Source organism: Carassius auratus, chromosome 17 (genome assembly GCF_003368295.1).
Source record: "Carassius auratus strain Wakin chromosome 17, ASM336829v1, whole genome shotgun sequence".
Lineage (NCBI taxonomy): Eukaryota > Metazoa > Chordata > Actinopteri > Cypriniformes > Cyprinidae > Carassius > Carassius auratus.
The window spans coordinates 16,285,877-16,304,530 of NC_039259.1; the positions used below are offsets into that span (position 1 = coordinate 16,285,877).

An 18,654-nucleotide genomic window follows, 5' to 3' on the forward strand; every position below is an offset into this window, starting at 1 on the left:
AAAATAGGGGTCTCACTAGGGGTCTTGTTTGCATTGTCACTATCGCAGTCTCATTCCCTTACTTCCTTTATCTTTATCTCTGTCTCTCAGGTTTCAGGGATGGGTGAAGAGCATCTTCGAGTGCTTTTTCTAAGAGGCTTCCTTAAGAGGGGCCACTGAACTGCATGCAGTTTGAGACTCCAGAGCAAAGAGTGAAAAGAGAAAAGCATAGACACAGGAGAGAATTGATTACGCCTGGTCTGGCGTTAACCACCACTGTGCCTGGCTCTCACGAATCCCATTCAACTAATTGCACAATAATTGCACACGATAAAAGACCATCTCGAAATCAAGGTCTCGCCAGAGTTACTCCACAAAAGACTTATTTTTCTTTTCACACATTCTTCTCAGAGGTACTCGTTTCAGTTTCTAAGTGAGGTGCTGTGAATAAAACATAACATATTGTGAGTGATCGCAACAGCTAATTTGCCAAACTCTCTATAGACTGCGGAAACTCCCCAAGGAAGTTGTTACTCATTTTTCTGGCAGTCTGCAAGCTTGTGAATCTCTCGGTTGCAGGCTGAAACTCTGCTCGTAACGTCTGACAGGCCTCTCATTCACATGGCGGCACTGAAACGACACCGCTGGCCCTCAGGGAGCTCACTCACGCACCCGGCATTGGGAAAAGTGACGCTCCCAAAGGCTTCCAATCACCAACCGCATATGCCATGACATACATTACCCTACTGCTGCAGCACTGACAGTCCAGACTCCTTGAGGCTATTACATCTCTAGCTTCCTGCAAAGAACAACTTGGAGTAGACACGATGATTTGGAAAGGTTGCAGATGGGTGTAATTGCATGATGCAAGCAATCATAACACTCAAGCACGGCCTAAAGAGCAAGAATGCAAAGATTTTGGAAGGTCCGTACGGACAGCAATAGAATCAGATGCTGGTTTCAAAAAACAATCGTGAGGGCTGAGTGTTTCTGCAGCCTGAGGGCCTGCTGTGATGAATGATGACGTTTTTACAAGAAGCGTTTAAGAGCCAAATGTTTCATCTGGGAGGTTTTAAAAGCAAATGAACTCAGATCCCTAGCCCTGGGGCAACTGGCTAATTTGATGCTTGGGTCGCCATTCATTTTTTGCTACTGTGTAGGAACAGTGCAGGAACCAATTATTAGGTACCAACATTTTAAAGCTTTTTACTCATTTTTATTAATAGAAACTGTAGGGAGTATATTGTTACATTGCAAATTCTAGGGGTATTAAATCAGCCTAGAATCTTCTGCTTTTTAAAAAAAAAAAAAAACGACATTAGTGTTACAAATAAAAACTTGATCAAATGAGATGAAGTACCTTTAATTTGCAAAATATAAAATTCACTAGATTTTCCAAATTGGAATTTACTCATTTGTTTCTTGTTAAGTTGACCTTGAGAGTTGTAAACCCAATAAAATGTCCAAAATGATCAGCTTAGTCTAATTCAGAAACAGTTGAAGTCAAAAATTACATACACCTTGCAGAATCTGCAAAATGTTAATTACCTTCCCAAAATAAGAGGGATGATACAAAATGCATGTTATTGTTTATTTAGTACTGACCTGAATAAGATATTTCACATAAAATATATGTTTACTTATAGTCCACAAGATAAAAAAAAGGTTGAATTTATACAAATTACACCGTTCAAAATTGTATATACACTTTATTCTTAAAACTGTGTTGTTACCTGAATGATCCACAGCTGTGTTTTTTTGTTTAGTGCTAGTTGTTCATGAGTCCCTTATTTGTCCTGAACAGTTAAACTTCAGAAAACCCTTCAGGTCCTACAAATTATATTACGAACCAGTTCTGGTTGAGGAATCAAAAATATACAATGTGATCAATGCAATTCAATTTATAAAGACACAACTCTTTGGAACCAGTTCTTGTAATTAACAGTTCATGAAGATGAGGTACAGGTAAGTAAAAAATTATATGTTCAGTGATGCCTATATCAAAATGAAGCACGTCACAACTCTTTACAGAACAGCTATCAGAGTAAAAAATTGTAGACACAATCATTACAAAAAAGATCAAATAAATATGAATCAGAGTCCAGCTATTAAACACTGGTTCTCAAAATAAACATGCAATACTTAAAACAATATACTCAACATCTATGGGGATAATTGCTCTCTCTTATCAAATTGGGCATTTGTCAAAAACTTTAAAGATTCAATTCAGGCAAAACAGACAAATATTACTATTGTTGGCACCTTCACTTTCTATTTAAAAGTAGCCATTTTTTTTGCGTTAAAAGTCTAGTCGTGAAATGCTAATATCCATATCATTGGTCCTTCCAATCTATAACAGGGGTCGGCCACCGCCAATAACCCTTATATAGCACAGTATGGAGCCACATGGTACAGCGACTTCATTTACAATTCAAAGAGCTTCATGTTCAGCAGAATGTTTCTCATCTGCATGCTTTTATGTTGTACACAGTCATTTTGAAGACGTTTGGCAGGAATAATAAGGTTTCTTACTCAATTGCATATGTATAATCACAAGTAACATACTCTTTTTGATGATGAGTGCCATACTGCTGCCTCTCCTGACACTATAGTGGCTGTAGTGAGCTCACATTTCTCCAACGTCACTGAGGTATAATTAAATTATTATTTTTCACTTTTTCAACTTTAGTTAGTCTGTAATGTTGCTGTTTGAGTATAAAAAAAAAGATTTGCAAAGTAACAAAGCTCCAATTAAAAAAGGAAACATTTTATTTAACAGAAATCACTTTCCAAAAACAAACGACTCGTTTGGACTACAACGCATATTTTCTGGGATTTGTGATATCACAAATATCGATGAATGGGACGAGACCTGGTTGAGCTGCACTAGCGAAGGCAACAAGTGTTTTCACTATATCGGAGACACGCTAGCTTTTCCAAGGCAGACGAACCTAGAGTGGTTACAATCATCCGGGTTTAATTCGCACTCAAATTGATTTGAATTTTACGCAATATTTACACTGAAGCTCGGAGGTAACTATGGTAAGGGACAGGCGCGGAGTGCTGCAAATCACATCACACATTGGCCCAGCTGACCAAACACAGCACATTTTGTATTTTAGAAGTTTTTGAAGTATAATGTGCTGGGAGCCTGTTCCATTACACCAACAAAACAAAATCAAGACTTTGTAAAAGACCCCTTTAAAACTTGTAATAATGAAACACACAGCTTCTCCACGACATGGCGCTGGCGGCAACAGCGGGAATATAAGGTACACATTCTCTCTTTGCGTGAACATTTGGGCACCATTATGCAAATCTTTCCACATCGTGATGCAGACATGTGGGGGGCGTGTTAAAACGAGCCGTTTTAGAAGGCCGTGGAATTTTATAAAGAATATCTCTTTGGATTTGAGACTTTAGACTTTGCAACTATACAGATCTTCTTTATGCACCAAGAGCTTATAACACTCCAAAGAGAAAGGAAAAACTGAAGTCGCATCATATGACCCCTTTAATAGTGCTTTTCACATATCACCTGGGAAGTTCTAAATCATTTCATGGATACATTTGAAACATCCTAGATCTCTTAAAGTATGATATGTCAGGTTTAAAATATGAAAAACCAAGAAATAGCATGTCAGCATGAAGCTATCGAACGGTACCATACAAGCATGCATGAAAAGTGTCATAATTAGTCATTACTTGTGCAGCTAAGTACATAACCTCTTCTCAATCTACTTCAGAAATGAACATTGTGCCAGAAAATTCAGCCTTCCCTGAGAAATGTAAGCCTAGAGCAAAAATGTAGGGTCTTTGAGGAGGCAGGACCCTTTTGCAGGGAAATTAGAAGATGCCTTTGACCTAAACACAGAAAGCTTGGAAATGACAGGCGAGCCATAGAGCGCTGTGATTGTTTAGGATGTTAATTACACCGAAAGAAGCTGTAAAACAAGCCACACGACTCTGCTCCATGAATAGGGAAGTAGGCACAGCTGGGATGCTTATAATCAGAGGCAATGCGGCAAACAAAAAAAAAAAAAGAGAGAGATTAGTGCTTTGGAGATTAAATATTATCTTTTCACAGCACTAAATCAACTTCTCTTGGAGCCCCATTCACTCACACTGACGGGTATCTCACATGACTGACCTTTTTTTTTTCATGTCACCTGCCTTCTGTTTGGTGTTTTTGGTTTGACGATTTGAAGCAAACAGCCTTTGGAAATGTTAGATTATGTATGTGTAATCTCTAACATCAATCTCACTGTTCAGTAACTCTGAAATCCAGACCAAATGTGTTAAAACTGAAGATTTCACCCAAAAATCTATTGCAATCCTTTAATTGTCCGTATGTTGCTCCATAAGGTACCCATAGCAATCTACACAACTTCTGTGCTAGATTCTGCATGATCTGATGGCTTTGTATAAGAAACAGACCATTCAAAACTTCTCAGATACTTATTTACTGATAATCTTACATTTTTGAATATCCAAAATAGTTCCACACAAGACAGCAGGTTTTGAAATAGTACATCGTTTTCATTTTTGAATGAACTACTCCTTATTATTCATGTCTATACCTGTACAGAAGTGGAAAAAATAGGTACTAGACATTCTATACTTTAACACTGAGATCGAAATGTCAACACAAAATAATTACAAATACTCAACAAAATACATTTTAGGGCTCATTTATAATAATATACCATAGGCATAATTAAATGCTGGATTTTTACTGAAAGCTAATACGTGGATAACTGGTATAAGAAAAAAAATCTATAAAAGCCTAATCAGAAAAATAAACATTATACAAATCAAAAGCGATATTAGAATCAATCAACTACTACCTGCGCAAATAATAAAATAAAATAAAATAAACACAACTAATAAAAAAACAAACAAAATTAAAGCATTTTTTTCCTTTTTCCTAGTGAGAAGTTACACCTAGTCTTGCAGACCTATATTTCAACATTTTAAAAGTGAAAAAAAGTGAAGTGACATTCAGCCAAGTATGGTGACCCATACTCAGAATTTGTGCTCTGCATTTAACCCAACCGAAATGCACACACACAGAGCAGTGAACACACACACACACACTGTGAGCACACACCCGGAGCAGTGGGCAGCCATTTATGCTGCGGCGCCCGGGGAGCAGTTGGGGGTTCGATGCCTTGCTCAAGGGCACCTAAGTAGTGGTATTGAAGGTGGAGAGAGAGCTGTTCATGCACTACCCCCACCCACAATTCCGTCCGGCCCGAGACTAGAACTCACAACCCTTCGATTGGAAGTCCAACCCTCTAACCATTAGGCCACGACTCCCAGAAACAGAACCTTTTGCAAGGTTCTGTTTGTAAAAGCGAGGTTTGGTGAAGTTCAGCCAATTAAGGCTACAAATCAAGTGTTCACAAATGGGGATTCTCCTCCACAATCACACATTATATAAAAAAGGCCTGTAATTCAACATTTTTTTTAATGCTTCTTTCCTGCGTTATTTTTCTGTTTGGTACAATGCATGGTGGCATTCTCATGAAATGCACTTGCAATAAAAGATGGCATGAATCCACTTGACATGGCAAAGGTTTGTAGACAGACGAAAGCTTTCACAAGGGCACCATTACAGCCACTGAAGCTAATACAAAAGAAACGGTAACGGGGAACAACTTTCAACAGTCGACTGGTTTGGCATCGAACCAGTCTCACAAGAAAAAGATATGCAATCACTTTTAGCAGTGTTATGGTCCTATTCAGAGCAGAGCCAGTGTGTTGGGTGGATGAATGGCTTGCTAATGGAGCAGATATTCATGCTGAGGAGATGGAGAGATAACATTCTGCTGTGGGGCTTTTGGGAGAGAAACTCTGGTGAGTGAGATAATGCCGTGTTTATGGTAATATTTTAATCTCTTATCGTGCTAGAGGAGAAACCCAGAGGGTATTTATCAGCTTTTGAACTAACGCACCACTGCTTTATTCATTTTTTTCATCTTTTTTTTTTTTTTTTAAAGGGAAAAAAACTATTTTCCCATCTTTGTAGTGCCCTATCAAAAGCAACAAGAGATGATTTTTGCTCTTTCCGCTTTCATGATTGATGTGTTATTTTAATATTTCATTTTATAAATGTCAGTTTTGTGATTAGAAAAGCTAGTATTTAATGTAAACGAAAAGGTTATACAGTAATATTATTGGCTGAAAATGTACTTAACCTCAGACCATCCAAGATGTAGATGAGTCTTTTTCTTCATCTAACCAGATTTGGAGAAATTTAGCATTACGTCACTTGCTCACCTCTGGATTCTCTACAGTGAATGGGTGCCGTCAGACTGAGAGTTCAAATAGCTGATTAAAAACATCACAATAATCCACACATTTTCAAGACATTAAATTAAGCTCATGGGAAGTGAAAAGCTGCATGTTTGTAAAAAACAAATACATCACAAAGGTATTTTACCTTTTAAACCATCACTTCTCAATAATCCTTAATAATGCATCTTTCAGTGAAAAAGTCCAGCCCCTGTTGTCCTCTCACAACAAAAAACACCAATACATTAGTTTAGAACTGTTGCAAGTGGTTTTCACTTGATCTGTGTACACTATATTTCTCCTCTGATTCAGAGGAAATTATTTAAAAAATAAACATTATGGATAGAGGCATTTTAGCTGGAAGCAACAGTTTTAAGCTAAAATGTCTTAATGATAGAGTTATTCGTTACAAACGTACAGTTTTTCACTTCACAAGATGTACACAACTGATGCTCTGGAGTTGTGTGGATTGCTTGTGGATATTAGTTTTTAATCAGCAGTTTGAACTTTCATTCTGACTGACGGCACCCATTCACTGCGGAGTATCCATTGGTAAGCAAGTGATATAATTTTTTTTTTTTTTTCGATGAACTAGTCCTTTAAACCTTTCAACATAAAGCTCCTTAGTGATAAGTAAGGCGAAACAAACATGAGTCAATCACCTCTACTACTATATTGTATATTTAAAATACAAATTATATCATATTTATAACTGTATCCTCATTAATGAACTTCTTAAATGTTTATGTTGAAAGTCTGGAAAAGTTGTTGTGGTGTTTGTTTTCGCAGAGAGTAAGGAACCGTCTCGAGATGCACCACAGAGCAGTGCAGTAGGGTCTTCTCTTCAGAGCCGAGTGGACAGATTGTCGAGTCATTTCTACGGCACACTCCAGATTCACACTGTAGGACCACATATGCCACCACAAATGCTACAGTTCCGTTTCATTTTTCATTGTTTATGACTTCAAAATATACTTGCAGGCTACAAATAAACTTGGCTGTTCACTTTATGATGAAAACGCACATCATTGTACTACATTGGCTTGGTGCAAGGCTTTTGCGATATTAAATAGCAGAGCTGCATGTCCACTATATCTACAGTGACACAGCACAAGAGAATGGGTCCAAACTGAAACAAATGAGAGAAAACTGGCTACTATAAAATAATAATAATAATACAAAATAAAAAAATGTTAAACAGACAACATCTTTCTACCGTGTTATCTTTTTTTGGCTGCACGCAACATGATCAACATAGTCCAGTTCATAAATATGACTCTTATGAGCTCTTTTAACAAATCGGTCACAACGTCTAAAAGTTATCAGTTACAATGAGTACAATAGCAAATTACTCTAATTTGCCAGAGCTGTTGCTGAAAAACATAGTCTATTATTTCTAAAAAACAAATGGCATTAAAAATTATTGTACAAACATGCTTCCTGAACACTTCCCCACCTGTGGGGAAGTCGTGGCCTAATGGTTAGAGGGTTGGACTCCCAATCGAAGGGTTGTGAGTTCTAGTCTCGGGCCGGACGGAATTGTGGGTGGGGGTAGTGCATGAACAGCTCTCTCTCCACCTTCAATACCACGACTTAGGTGCTCTCTCTCCACCTTCAATACCACGACTTAGGTGCCCTTGAGCAAGGCATCAAACCCCCAACTGCTCCCCGGGCGCCGCAGCATAAATAGCTGCCCACTGCTCCGGGTGTGTGCTCACAGTGTGCGTGTGTGTTCACTGCTCTGTGTGTGTGCATTTCGGATGGGTTAAATGCAGAGCACAAATTCTGAGTATGGGTCACCATACTTGGCTGAATGTCACTTCACTTTCACTTTCACTGCCATTGGTTGAAAAACAGACAGTGGTACCCAAAGTCATATACAATATAACTACTATTACATAACTGAAACATTCATATTTGTATTGTTAATATGTGTGTGTATTGAAATACACACTCATACATAGGCATAAGTAAATCAAAGTTAAAAAAAAATAACTACATTCAAAAACATGAGCAGAAACCAATGCTTCATCTTTTTTTTTGGAAAACAAAGCTTGGTCTTGGGCCAGTGTGTTGGTGTTGATGTAAAGGGTTTGGCATGGAATGGCAGTGATTGTAGAGAACAGCCCATATGGATACAGGAAGCACTGGGACAGTCTGCACTCTGCGAGGGTGGTAACCACTGAAGCAAAGAGGGCTGAGTCTGGATATTTACAGGATCCAACAAATCACCAACACCAAAGCTGTCCAGCCACCCACATGCTTCTCTACTACCATACTCCAATGCCAAAAAAAAAAAAAAAACACATGCTCTTTTCTCAGACCCTCATGCTGATTTTATAATTTATAAATTATAACTGCTCAACTGGGTGTTCATGGATCAAATTTTGACTCAACCTTCCACAAAAAACAAAAAAAAATTGGATTTACAGTAATGCAGTTGCAATGGAAGTCTACGGGAGACAAAAACGTTTAGTTTTCTTGTAATGTTTTTTCTAATCTCTTATTATTTATTATTCAAGTTTTTATGCAGAATGTTTATGTTATAAAATTTCAAATAATTTCAAAACAGTTTATGTTTATTGTGGTGCAATATCTGATTGAAAGAAAGAAAGAAAAAAAGAAAAAAAAGCAATGTAAAAAAAAGAATGAACAAGCAAAAAACTAAATGAAAGAAAGAACAAACTGAAAATAAAAACAAACAAAAAAACTAAAGAATGGACAAACATGAAAAAAAGGAAAATTAACAAAATAAAAACTGACACAAAAGAAAAAGAGCAAAAAACATACAAAAGAAAGAATGAAAAGAAAAATAATTACGAACGAAAGAAAACGAAAGAAAGAAATAATGAAGAAAGAAAAGAAAAAAGAAAGACATAACGACTGAATGAACAAATCAAAAAAAGAAGGAAGAGTATTGGGGCCGGGTGATTAATCACAGCTGCCGCCCCAGCGAGTGTTTCGGTTCATCTTGCTCCTGCAGCCTCTGCGTCTGTGCTGCTGAAACACGCCCCGTATGATGCCACACATCCAGCACATCATTAGAGGAAATGATGCACATTTACATGCTCGGCTGGCCGTTGTGTCATTGAGAATGAGGCAACAGCGGTGGCGCTTTCTGAGGGATCCACCCCCTTTCCACAGCACTGATTCCCTCGCCCGATCAAGCGCACACACTCACAGGCCACTCTTAGGCTGGGACTCGCCTGCCATCTGTTGTTTAATGGTCTCCTGTAATGGATCCCTGCCCCATGAGCCCAGTCTTTTCTCTAAGGGACAAGCGCAGACCTACAGGCCAGAGAGCTCACATTGCACCGGTAGATCAGAGACTCACAACCTGGCTGAAGATGAATGAGGTTACATGGTCCAAATGAGGCTATGGTTACACAGTGGACTCTAGCTGGAAACCGACAGGATTCCCATCCTGCACAATAAACAAGAACCCTAATATGACTTCATCATCATATTTAAGGGTCCTTGTTTAATGTGCAGAAAATATAGTCATTATTAATATTTATTATATAATTTAAGAAACTAATACTTTTTTTTTTCTAAAAAAAATAATAATAATCTAATCACTGATTAAAATGGCAGTAAATACATTTATAATGCAACAAAATATTTATATTTCAAATAATACAAATACACTGTTTTAACAAAAATATTTAGCATCACAGCATCAATACTTATAATAATTAGCAATGTTTCTTAAGCACCAAATCAGGTGACACTAAAGACTTGAGTAGTGGCCACTTAAATTTTAAATAAAAAAAAACACTATATTTCTAATTGTTCTCTAAAATGTTTTTTTTTTTAATTATATATAAAAAATACACACACACACACACACACACACACACACACAAACAAACAAATATAAAGATGCATCAACAATTGACAAAGCATACGATTTGAATAGTATAAGCATAATTACATATAAAAAGGTAAGAATAGTGACATTTTAATTAAACAAACAAATTTTACTTTTAAACAAAACTCTGTCCCCCTCAAGGGCATAGCTGAGTATAGCATGGTTCAGGAAGTTTGCAAAAGAATATTAGGAGAGGAGGAATAGAGATGGGATCTATTTATACCAGGCTGACGGAGCGGTTAAGAACTTCATCTAGTAGCTCAGATGGCACAATTGCTCAACTGAGGGGGGATTTGACAAGAAGCTACGTGTCGATTAGAGATTATATTGCATGCTCCGGTGCAGAAAAAAAGTGATGATGTGACCAAACAGTGACATTAAATACAATATTGTGGAAGGGTCTTACAGATAGATCCGATCTCTGGACTCGACATGAACCTGTGCAGGCGAGAAGATATTTATGAAGGTGAGTTTTTTTTTTTATATATCAATGACAGCTTAAAGAGCATTTCTCTAGCAAATGACAGAAAACTAGTGTAAACCACAGACTTGTACATCTGTCTTTGCTAAAATAGAGAACTGCAGTGGAGTGGTAAAAACAAATGTGGCCAACCTCTCTTGTACAGCCCACTGTCTCACAAAAGGTTAATTGAGTCTCCTTTGGTTAATGAGTGGCAAGGCCTTTCTTAGGTTAACAAGCATATGGAAGCATTTCAGATCTAACCATCTCAAGTGAAATTGTGACTGGCCACGCAAGACCTATCTAAATGTGTGGAGGTGTAAAGGCAAAAGCATATGCCTCAGCAGATGTGGAGGAGAGCATTTTCATGCGAGAATATATTACACTTAATACAATCACCTACAAGAATTAACTCCATTTTGACTATAGGATAATATATAATAGGACGACAATGATAAATCGTGAAACCAGTAAAGTGAATTAATGGTGTTTCAAAGACAAAAATCACTATTAAAGCTGCGTTCTTGTCATATCGTAATAAAGAGATGACAATACCGAATACGTTATGTGATACACGGTCATATGGTCCAAGTCGTAGCTTTTAGAACATTCTGAGTTTACAAGTTGTAATTATGAGTTCTGCAAGCACTTAACGGTTTGGCGCTAATAGTATTGCTATAGAAACGCATAGTTTGCCTAGAAGGTCACATGTCGTCATCGCGGAATCACGATATTTACAATATGTTGTAAATGCATCTAAAATTACTCATAGTTAGGATAAAGGATTTCAAAGTTTGCCCCTTTTCTGGCATTAACATCTCAAATTGTGCATCGTGTTTCGCTATTACTTTTCGAAGCGATCACACTTATGATTTTTGTCTTGTGGGCAGTAAACTGGCAAACAAATCCCCAAAAAAGTAAACTGCCAGAGAAATCCAAGTCAGGCGTTTTCTGGCATGGATAAAATCACAAAGTGCATATCTTAATGCACACCATTACTTTTCTAAGCGATCGTGCTTACAATTTCATCTTGTGGACAATAAAACTGGCCAAGTCTGGCCTTTTCTGGCAGGAATATCATGTTATATTGCATATCTTGTTGCGTTATTATTTTACTAAGTGATCACTATTACGATTTTCATCTTGTGGAAGATAGAAAAGATGATTCTATCTATATTCACTTTCACTATCATAAAACCGGACTAGAAACTACCCCCCCCCCCCCAAAAAAAAACAAGACCAGAGAAATCTAGCATGAATAAGGACTCATATTCTTTGTCTTGTTGTGCAATTATTTTCTAAGCTAGTGCATTTATTAAATTTAGTTTACACTTTCTTACATTTATTATTAAAGTTTACAACCACCTCAATTCATACTATTATTTATTAACAAACAACCCCTAAGGCTCATGGTTGACAGTGCTTGCTCAAATTGTTGTGTGCGCCCTCTTTCCCCCCAAAGTGAGCTCAAAACTAGGTAGCGTTGAGTAATTGGCTCCATTTTTCACCAGAATGTGATAATTACTTTTGATAAATATTTGCATAATTGAACTACTAAGTGCCTCGTCCTTTTTTCAGTCCCTCTACCCAACCCTCCCTTATACAGTGTGCTGGAGGTTAATGCTGTTCACCAGCACATAACGTTCCTGAAGGCTTCTAGAAAGCCATGCAATGCAGAAGGATAATAGCTATTCTTTTGTTGTGTGCTGAGAGGTGTCATGCATTAACAAGGTCACAATAAAAGCAGAGTATCGCTATCACATGACAGGGAATTTATTACAAATTGTATGTATTTTATATAGAATATATAAATGTATATACATGTATATTCATATTAATATACAAACTGAGTGGCTTTCTACTATACCAAGAGTGTATAATGCAGAGGTCTGGCTCTATTAGCTGGAAATCTAATGGAACAACATTTCGGTTGCTCAGGGGCTTAAGGAATAGTGAATTAAAGAGATAGAATGAAGGCAAGCTGAGAGGAAACCAAAACCAGTGTGTGTCTTCCTCCCCACACCTTTGCGATATCAATAATTCCTTATCTAAATGGATCCAGAGCCACCCGTAACAGCTTTTTGATTTTGTGAGACCATGCCAGGCCTCATAAATAAATATGAGGGGAGGTGGGGGAATTCTGGGATGCTGTGGTTTACCTCACAGTGCAGGAGACTCTCACTAAAAGCCCTGGCAGAGACTGTGTTTGAAGGGCATTGCCAACCAGTCATGGAACAGAACAGCACAATAGATACTACAGCCCAGTGGCGTATGGTAGACTTCCTGTGAAGATTCCTTCTCTGGGTTTGGCTTTTTTAGTCTGCTGTAAACTTATATATGTATATGTATATTCATTATTTCTATGTTTTAAATTCTGATGTTTACATAAAAACTAATGATTACAAATGAATAAATAAAACAATTTATATAATTGATAAACAACATTATTTGTTAAACTCAAATTATAATCACACATACATAAAAACTAAATAGTAAAACTGCTACACTACATGCATACATACATACATATATATATATTCAATTCAATTCATTTCAATGAATTGAATTGAATATATATATATCCTTTAATTTTTCATAGTTGTTGTTTCTTTCCTCCAAATTTCCCTGAGAACACATGACTATGCTTTTCTCCTCAAAGAAACGTCCCTACTAAATCCGGATGAATAATGTTCATTAAAAACACTTGCGCTGACCTGACACAGAGCATACAGAGACGCATTATTCTTACACCACATTAGGAGCGCAAGCCGCACCTAATCTACATATCCACACACTCTCGCACAGAAAAGATAATGGAGTGAACGAGAGACAAAAGGAGAAAGCCAGAGAATTGGGGGGACTTTTATTGTGACACAGAGGCAGGCAGATTATTCTCCCGCCGCACTGAGCCCAACGAGCCGTGACGGCTCCATCTCCAGTTCCCGACACACAAACAGCAACGTCTCAAATGCTTCTTACCTCACAGCACACACACATACGCATTAAAAAACCCTAAACCTCCACAAGCCAGTCGCGACCTGGCTAGAATTACGTAATGTTGCAGTCAGTGTGGATGTCATACAGCAGGGAGGGATGGGGATTGTGAGAGAGAGAGAGAGAGAGAAATGGGAGGTGGGAAGGCAGTGAAGCAAGAAGTCAGACTGATCTATTAGAGCTAATAATTACAATAATAAAACTGTAAAGATGCAGTCATCACCCTAGAGGCGTCAGGTTCAAGCATAGCCCTCTCAAGGTCAAAAGATGGAGGGCAGCTCTTTAACTGTTACCTGCTCAGACTCCGGCTGAGTGATTACAGGTTTGAAATGTCCTTCTTACTCAAGGTCATTCAGCCAGAACTGGGAAGTTTTGTGACCTTGACAATACCTAAGATACTCAAACGCAACAGGATTTGCTATTGCCACAGTGTGGGAATGCATTAAAAAGACTAGATTTTTAGATGTTCGGAAGAAGAAAACTTGCTAGGTTGTTGCTTAAAGGAATAGTTCAGCCAAAAATTTTAATTACTCACCCTTAAGCCATCCATCATGTACAGGAGCATGTTTCTACATAAGAACAGATTTGTAGAAATTTAGCATTACATCACTTTTTTACAAATGGATCCTCTGCAGTGAATGGGTGCCGTCAAAATGAGAGTTCAAACAGAGGATAAAAACATCACAATAATCCATCCATTAGTGAGCAAGTGATGCTACATTTCTCCAAATGTGTTCCGATAAAGAAACAAACTCAAATAAATCTTGGACATCTTGGGAGTTAGTAAATGTTCATTTTGAGGTGAATTATTCACACCATGTGACTTGGGTACCTCCTTCAATGCAAGATTTTCTTTCTTTATTCTTAAAAATAAAGGTTCTTTATTGGCATCAATGATTTCACGAAGAACCTTTAACATCCATGGAATATTTCCATTGCAAAAAATGTCTTTATATTAGAAAAAAAATTTCTTTGGATTATTCAAATGTTCTTCAAGAAAAGTTTTTTTTAAGTTAAGTTAAGGGGAACCAAAAAAGGTCCTTCAAGAGTCTCACTGTAAAAACTCATTTTTGGAACCTTTATTTTTAAGTGAATAATTTCTCAGGTAAAATGATATGTCTGATTGATTTGAAAAGTAACAAAACACCTCTTCTCAAAAAGGCAGCATCATTTGAATGGCCTTGTTCCTGTGTAATGTGAGAAAACAGCCGGATGGCAACACAAAACAATAGAACACAAGCTGACAGATGATTTGAACAGGTCATCTTCAGAACAGAACAATTATCTCCACCGAAATTTAAATGCCTGTCAAAACATTTCTGAGAGGGAGCACTTTCAGGATGACTGCTCTGACGAGAGGCGCACAAAAGTGCTGACAGAAGAGGACAAGGGAGACCACAGCTTCTCTCAAATGACATTAACCCTGCTGACCCACAGTGACCGAGACAATTATTGAATAACAGCCCGTCTCTCACAAGGAGCAGCATGCAATAATGACTTGAGAAAATGTGATTTGCATCATTAAAATCAAGATAAATGAATAAACCAACATTTACAATTCATTTCCAGATTATTTCCAATTGAATATTCCAGAAATACGTCATGAATGGAAAATCAAGTACAGTAGTTGCTGAAATGCCTAACTTCCTTACATCACTCATTCAATGCATATACTTTGACAGACAGACAGAAAAACAAACCTCTTTCCCCAGGTCTTCTCGTATGACCTGCCTGATCTCCTCCATACTGCTCTGAGGTGCTCTGCTGTGCAGGACCTTCAGCGTGTTGGTGTACTCCTCAGGCAGGAGGTAGTCCAGGGCCCCCAGGTGCTGCCCTACTTTAATGAAGGTGCCTCTGTTCGCACAGCACAAGTCCCGGAGCCTCTCTGCCGAACGGCTGTGAACCTGAAGAAAGAGAAACAAATGAAATTCATGAACTAGACCAAAGATTTTACCAATGAATTTCTAATTTAAATAATTTCTAGTAGCTCTCCTAATTCTTATTAATACTCCACTACCATTCAGAAGTTTGGGGCCAGTAAATTTGTTTTTATAATGTTACAAATAAATAATTATTCCTTTTTTTATTATTCTGTGCTTTTAAACTTTGTATTCATCAAAAATCCAGAAGAAAAAAAAGTAACAAAGTTTCTACAAAAATATTAAGCAGCACATCTGTTTTCAACAAATTACAAATAAATGTTGACCAACAAATCAATATATATATATATATATATATATATATATATATATATATATATATATATATATATATATATATATATATATCCCCTATGGCTATGTTACCCAAAAAAGGCACAGCAAGAAAATCTAGAAAAGACAACAACCACTGTTCATTTTAATTAGCATATTATTTCGCTTTTATTTAGAAAGGACAACATAAAGAACAACATAAAAGAAGCATATTTTGATAAGTTGCCTGAATCATTGCTACCCAAAAAAAAAAGAAGAAAAAAAAAAGAAACACACACACACACACACAATAGGTTCCCTCCCCATCATCTCATTTGTCTTAAATGCTGTTTAAATGGGATGTCAGTTTTTACGGGGGTCTTTGTGCTGTCCCGTCCCAACACCAGCTGGTGGAGTTGATAGTACTCTTGGAGGGACGTCCCTTTGGGACCAGAGCAAATAAACTGCCGTGAAATGAGCTCTCTTAACCCTCTCACCCTGACAAAAGACAGTTTTTGTGCTCCAAATGGGGCCGCATATGAGGCCGGTCGTCCGATTCGAATCATCCCTCAAAAGACAAAGTCCACATGCACCTAATTATACTGGGTGGGGAGTCTGTATGTGTGTGTCATCATGTGTGCGCAGGGATTAAACTGGGCTGCAATGATCCAGAACGGTGTTCAGCACCAGATTAAAAAAATAATTACAAATTATTGGTGATCCTATTTAATTTTTTTTGGTGGTCACAGTCCGTATTGTACATTTTGGTTTTGATCAATTGTTTAGGTTTATGTAAATATATGTTTGTTAGTATAGTGACAAAATAGTTCCAACAGTGATAATTATGCTTTTTTGTATATGGAGAGGTCATGCCAGTTTGTCGCCTATGCACCACAATCCCCATACATTTTAGGTCTCCTCCACCTCCAATATTTTAGTTTAACCACAGTATATATTTTTTTCTTGAGTGCTTCCTCAGGCAACACCCCCTCAGGTCCAAAAAACTTCTTTGGATGGAGGTGATATTTCTGACAGGATGTCAAGGGGAGAGTAAACACACTTCTGTCAGGCAGGATTTGCTGTTAATCCTCACATGCAGTGGATGGGAGATTTAAAGGTTGTCCTATGGGCATTTTCTGCAGCACTGTTCTAGCTCAGCGCTGCCGCCACCGACGGCAGCCCGGGCTGGTCGGCTTTGCGGCATGCACAAAACCCCATTTTCCATGCCCGGAGAAGCCAATAGGATGTGACAGCTCGGAGATAATTACGAGGGTGATGAGAAGACACTTTATTTCGGCAGATACAAAACATGTGGTTCTCGCCTTCCCAGCCCAGAGCCCAAACAGGCTTTTGATGGAAAGGATGTGTCGAGGAGAAAGGCAGGGCTAATAAGAGACGAAGGAGGCAGTAATAACAGTCATGATCTCCGCCTGCTCATCTTCAACACCTCCTATACTGGATCTGTGGAACCAATAAAGCAAAGTGGGGGGACGGCGGCATGGGAAAAGGGATAAGAAGAGGAGGTCTACCCTTTTTTAGTCTTTGCTGGCTAAAAACCCAAGGAAAGAAATCTGTGCCACCTGCCATCTTACAGTCCTGGCACTTGTAGACGCCATTGGCAGGCAGACAGACTTTCCAACCACCCGCGGCTACTGCAATCGCATGGCCAGTCCACTAGGGGCAACCTGGGGGAACGTGTTGGCTTTTTGCAGGGAGTGAAAGCGAAGCCACACTGGGATTGGTTGATTTGCAGCTGCACTCGTGCAACGAGCCTCTGTGGCGATCCATAGCTTTTAAAGAAAAAATAAATAAATTATTAGGATCCTGAATTTCTGTGCATTTTTACATGCTAATTTTCAAAACTGCACAGAAAAGGAAATCCAGGCAAAAAGGCACTGGTTTCTCCAGAATTATTATTTTTTTTATATATATGAAAAGGGCAGCATTTACTGCAGCAATTTACTGCGAGCCAGCAGAGAGCGAAATAACACAAGAGCGCTCTTCGTATCTGATGAGGTGTCAATCTTGTCTTCCATCAAGGCAATGCTGAAGAGTCTTTTGTCACAGGAGTTGTTCAGCAAACACAAGTGTGACAGCCAATCAAGTCCTCAACGCAGCACGGGGGAGGCACAGGAGAAGCCCTCCACACGTTCAAGACAGGCAAACTCAGCAGAAAGAGCTGATTTTACGTGGGCAGGGGAGAGAGAAAGAGCTAGATATAGATGAAAAGGTCAAATACATGGAAGAACAGACATGCAATGCTTTGGCTATGAACTCTGGCAAACTAAAGGCACCTGACCAAGAAGACTACTGGAGTATTATGGGGGTACAAAATGTTCCCTGTTGGAATTTGTTGGTTATATCATTCAGTAAAGAGGTTTCAACCTTTACGACTGTAGAAATGAGCATAAACAAGGAGAAAGTGCAACACTACAACTTAAATCAAACCTATTAAACATGTTGATAACTCTTAAAGACTACTTAGAGATCATTAATCAGCAGCTATTTGGCTATTTTTAACTAAACATCATTCTTTTTTTTACTCAATTTAGTTTACATAGTTTTTTTTTTATATCATTTATATTATCCCTAAAATGATGAACAAAACTGTGTCACACTTGGGTCTGTCTATTAACAAACCATTAACTATGACTTTTGCCTCAAATGAACTCCTAAAGTTCAAGTTTTAAAATTTTATTTGTATTATGTATTATGTATAAAAAGTTAGGTTTTAGTACCGTATTAAGACCACAGAACTTGAAAATAATAGAACAGCAATATGAAGTATCAAAGTATCAAATAGAACAAAGAATATAGCAAATGTAGCCAACGGCCTTAGGTTACATCTTTCATATATTTTC

At 37.9% G+C, this 18,654-nt stretch overlaps 1 protein-coding gene across 1 annotated transcript in view; it reads right to left on the reverse strand.

The window, feature by feature from the left end:
- The window catches only part of adck1 (aarF domain containing kinase 1), a 99,857-nt gene that overhangs the window by 54,176 nt on the left and 27,027 nt on the right, over nt 1-18,654 (reverse strand). Inside the window, exon 4 of the mRNA XM_026286084.1 lies at nt 15,302-15,505. Within this exon, the coding sequence (XP_026141869.1) occupies nt 15,302-15,505 (204 nt within the window). The remainder of the gene's footprint in view (nt 1-15,301; nt 15,506-18,654) is intronic.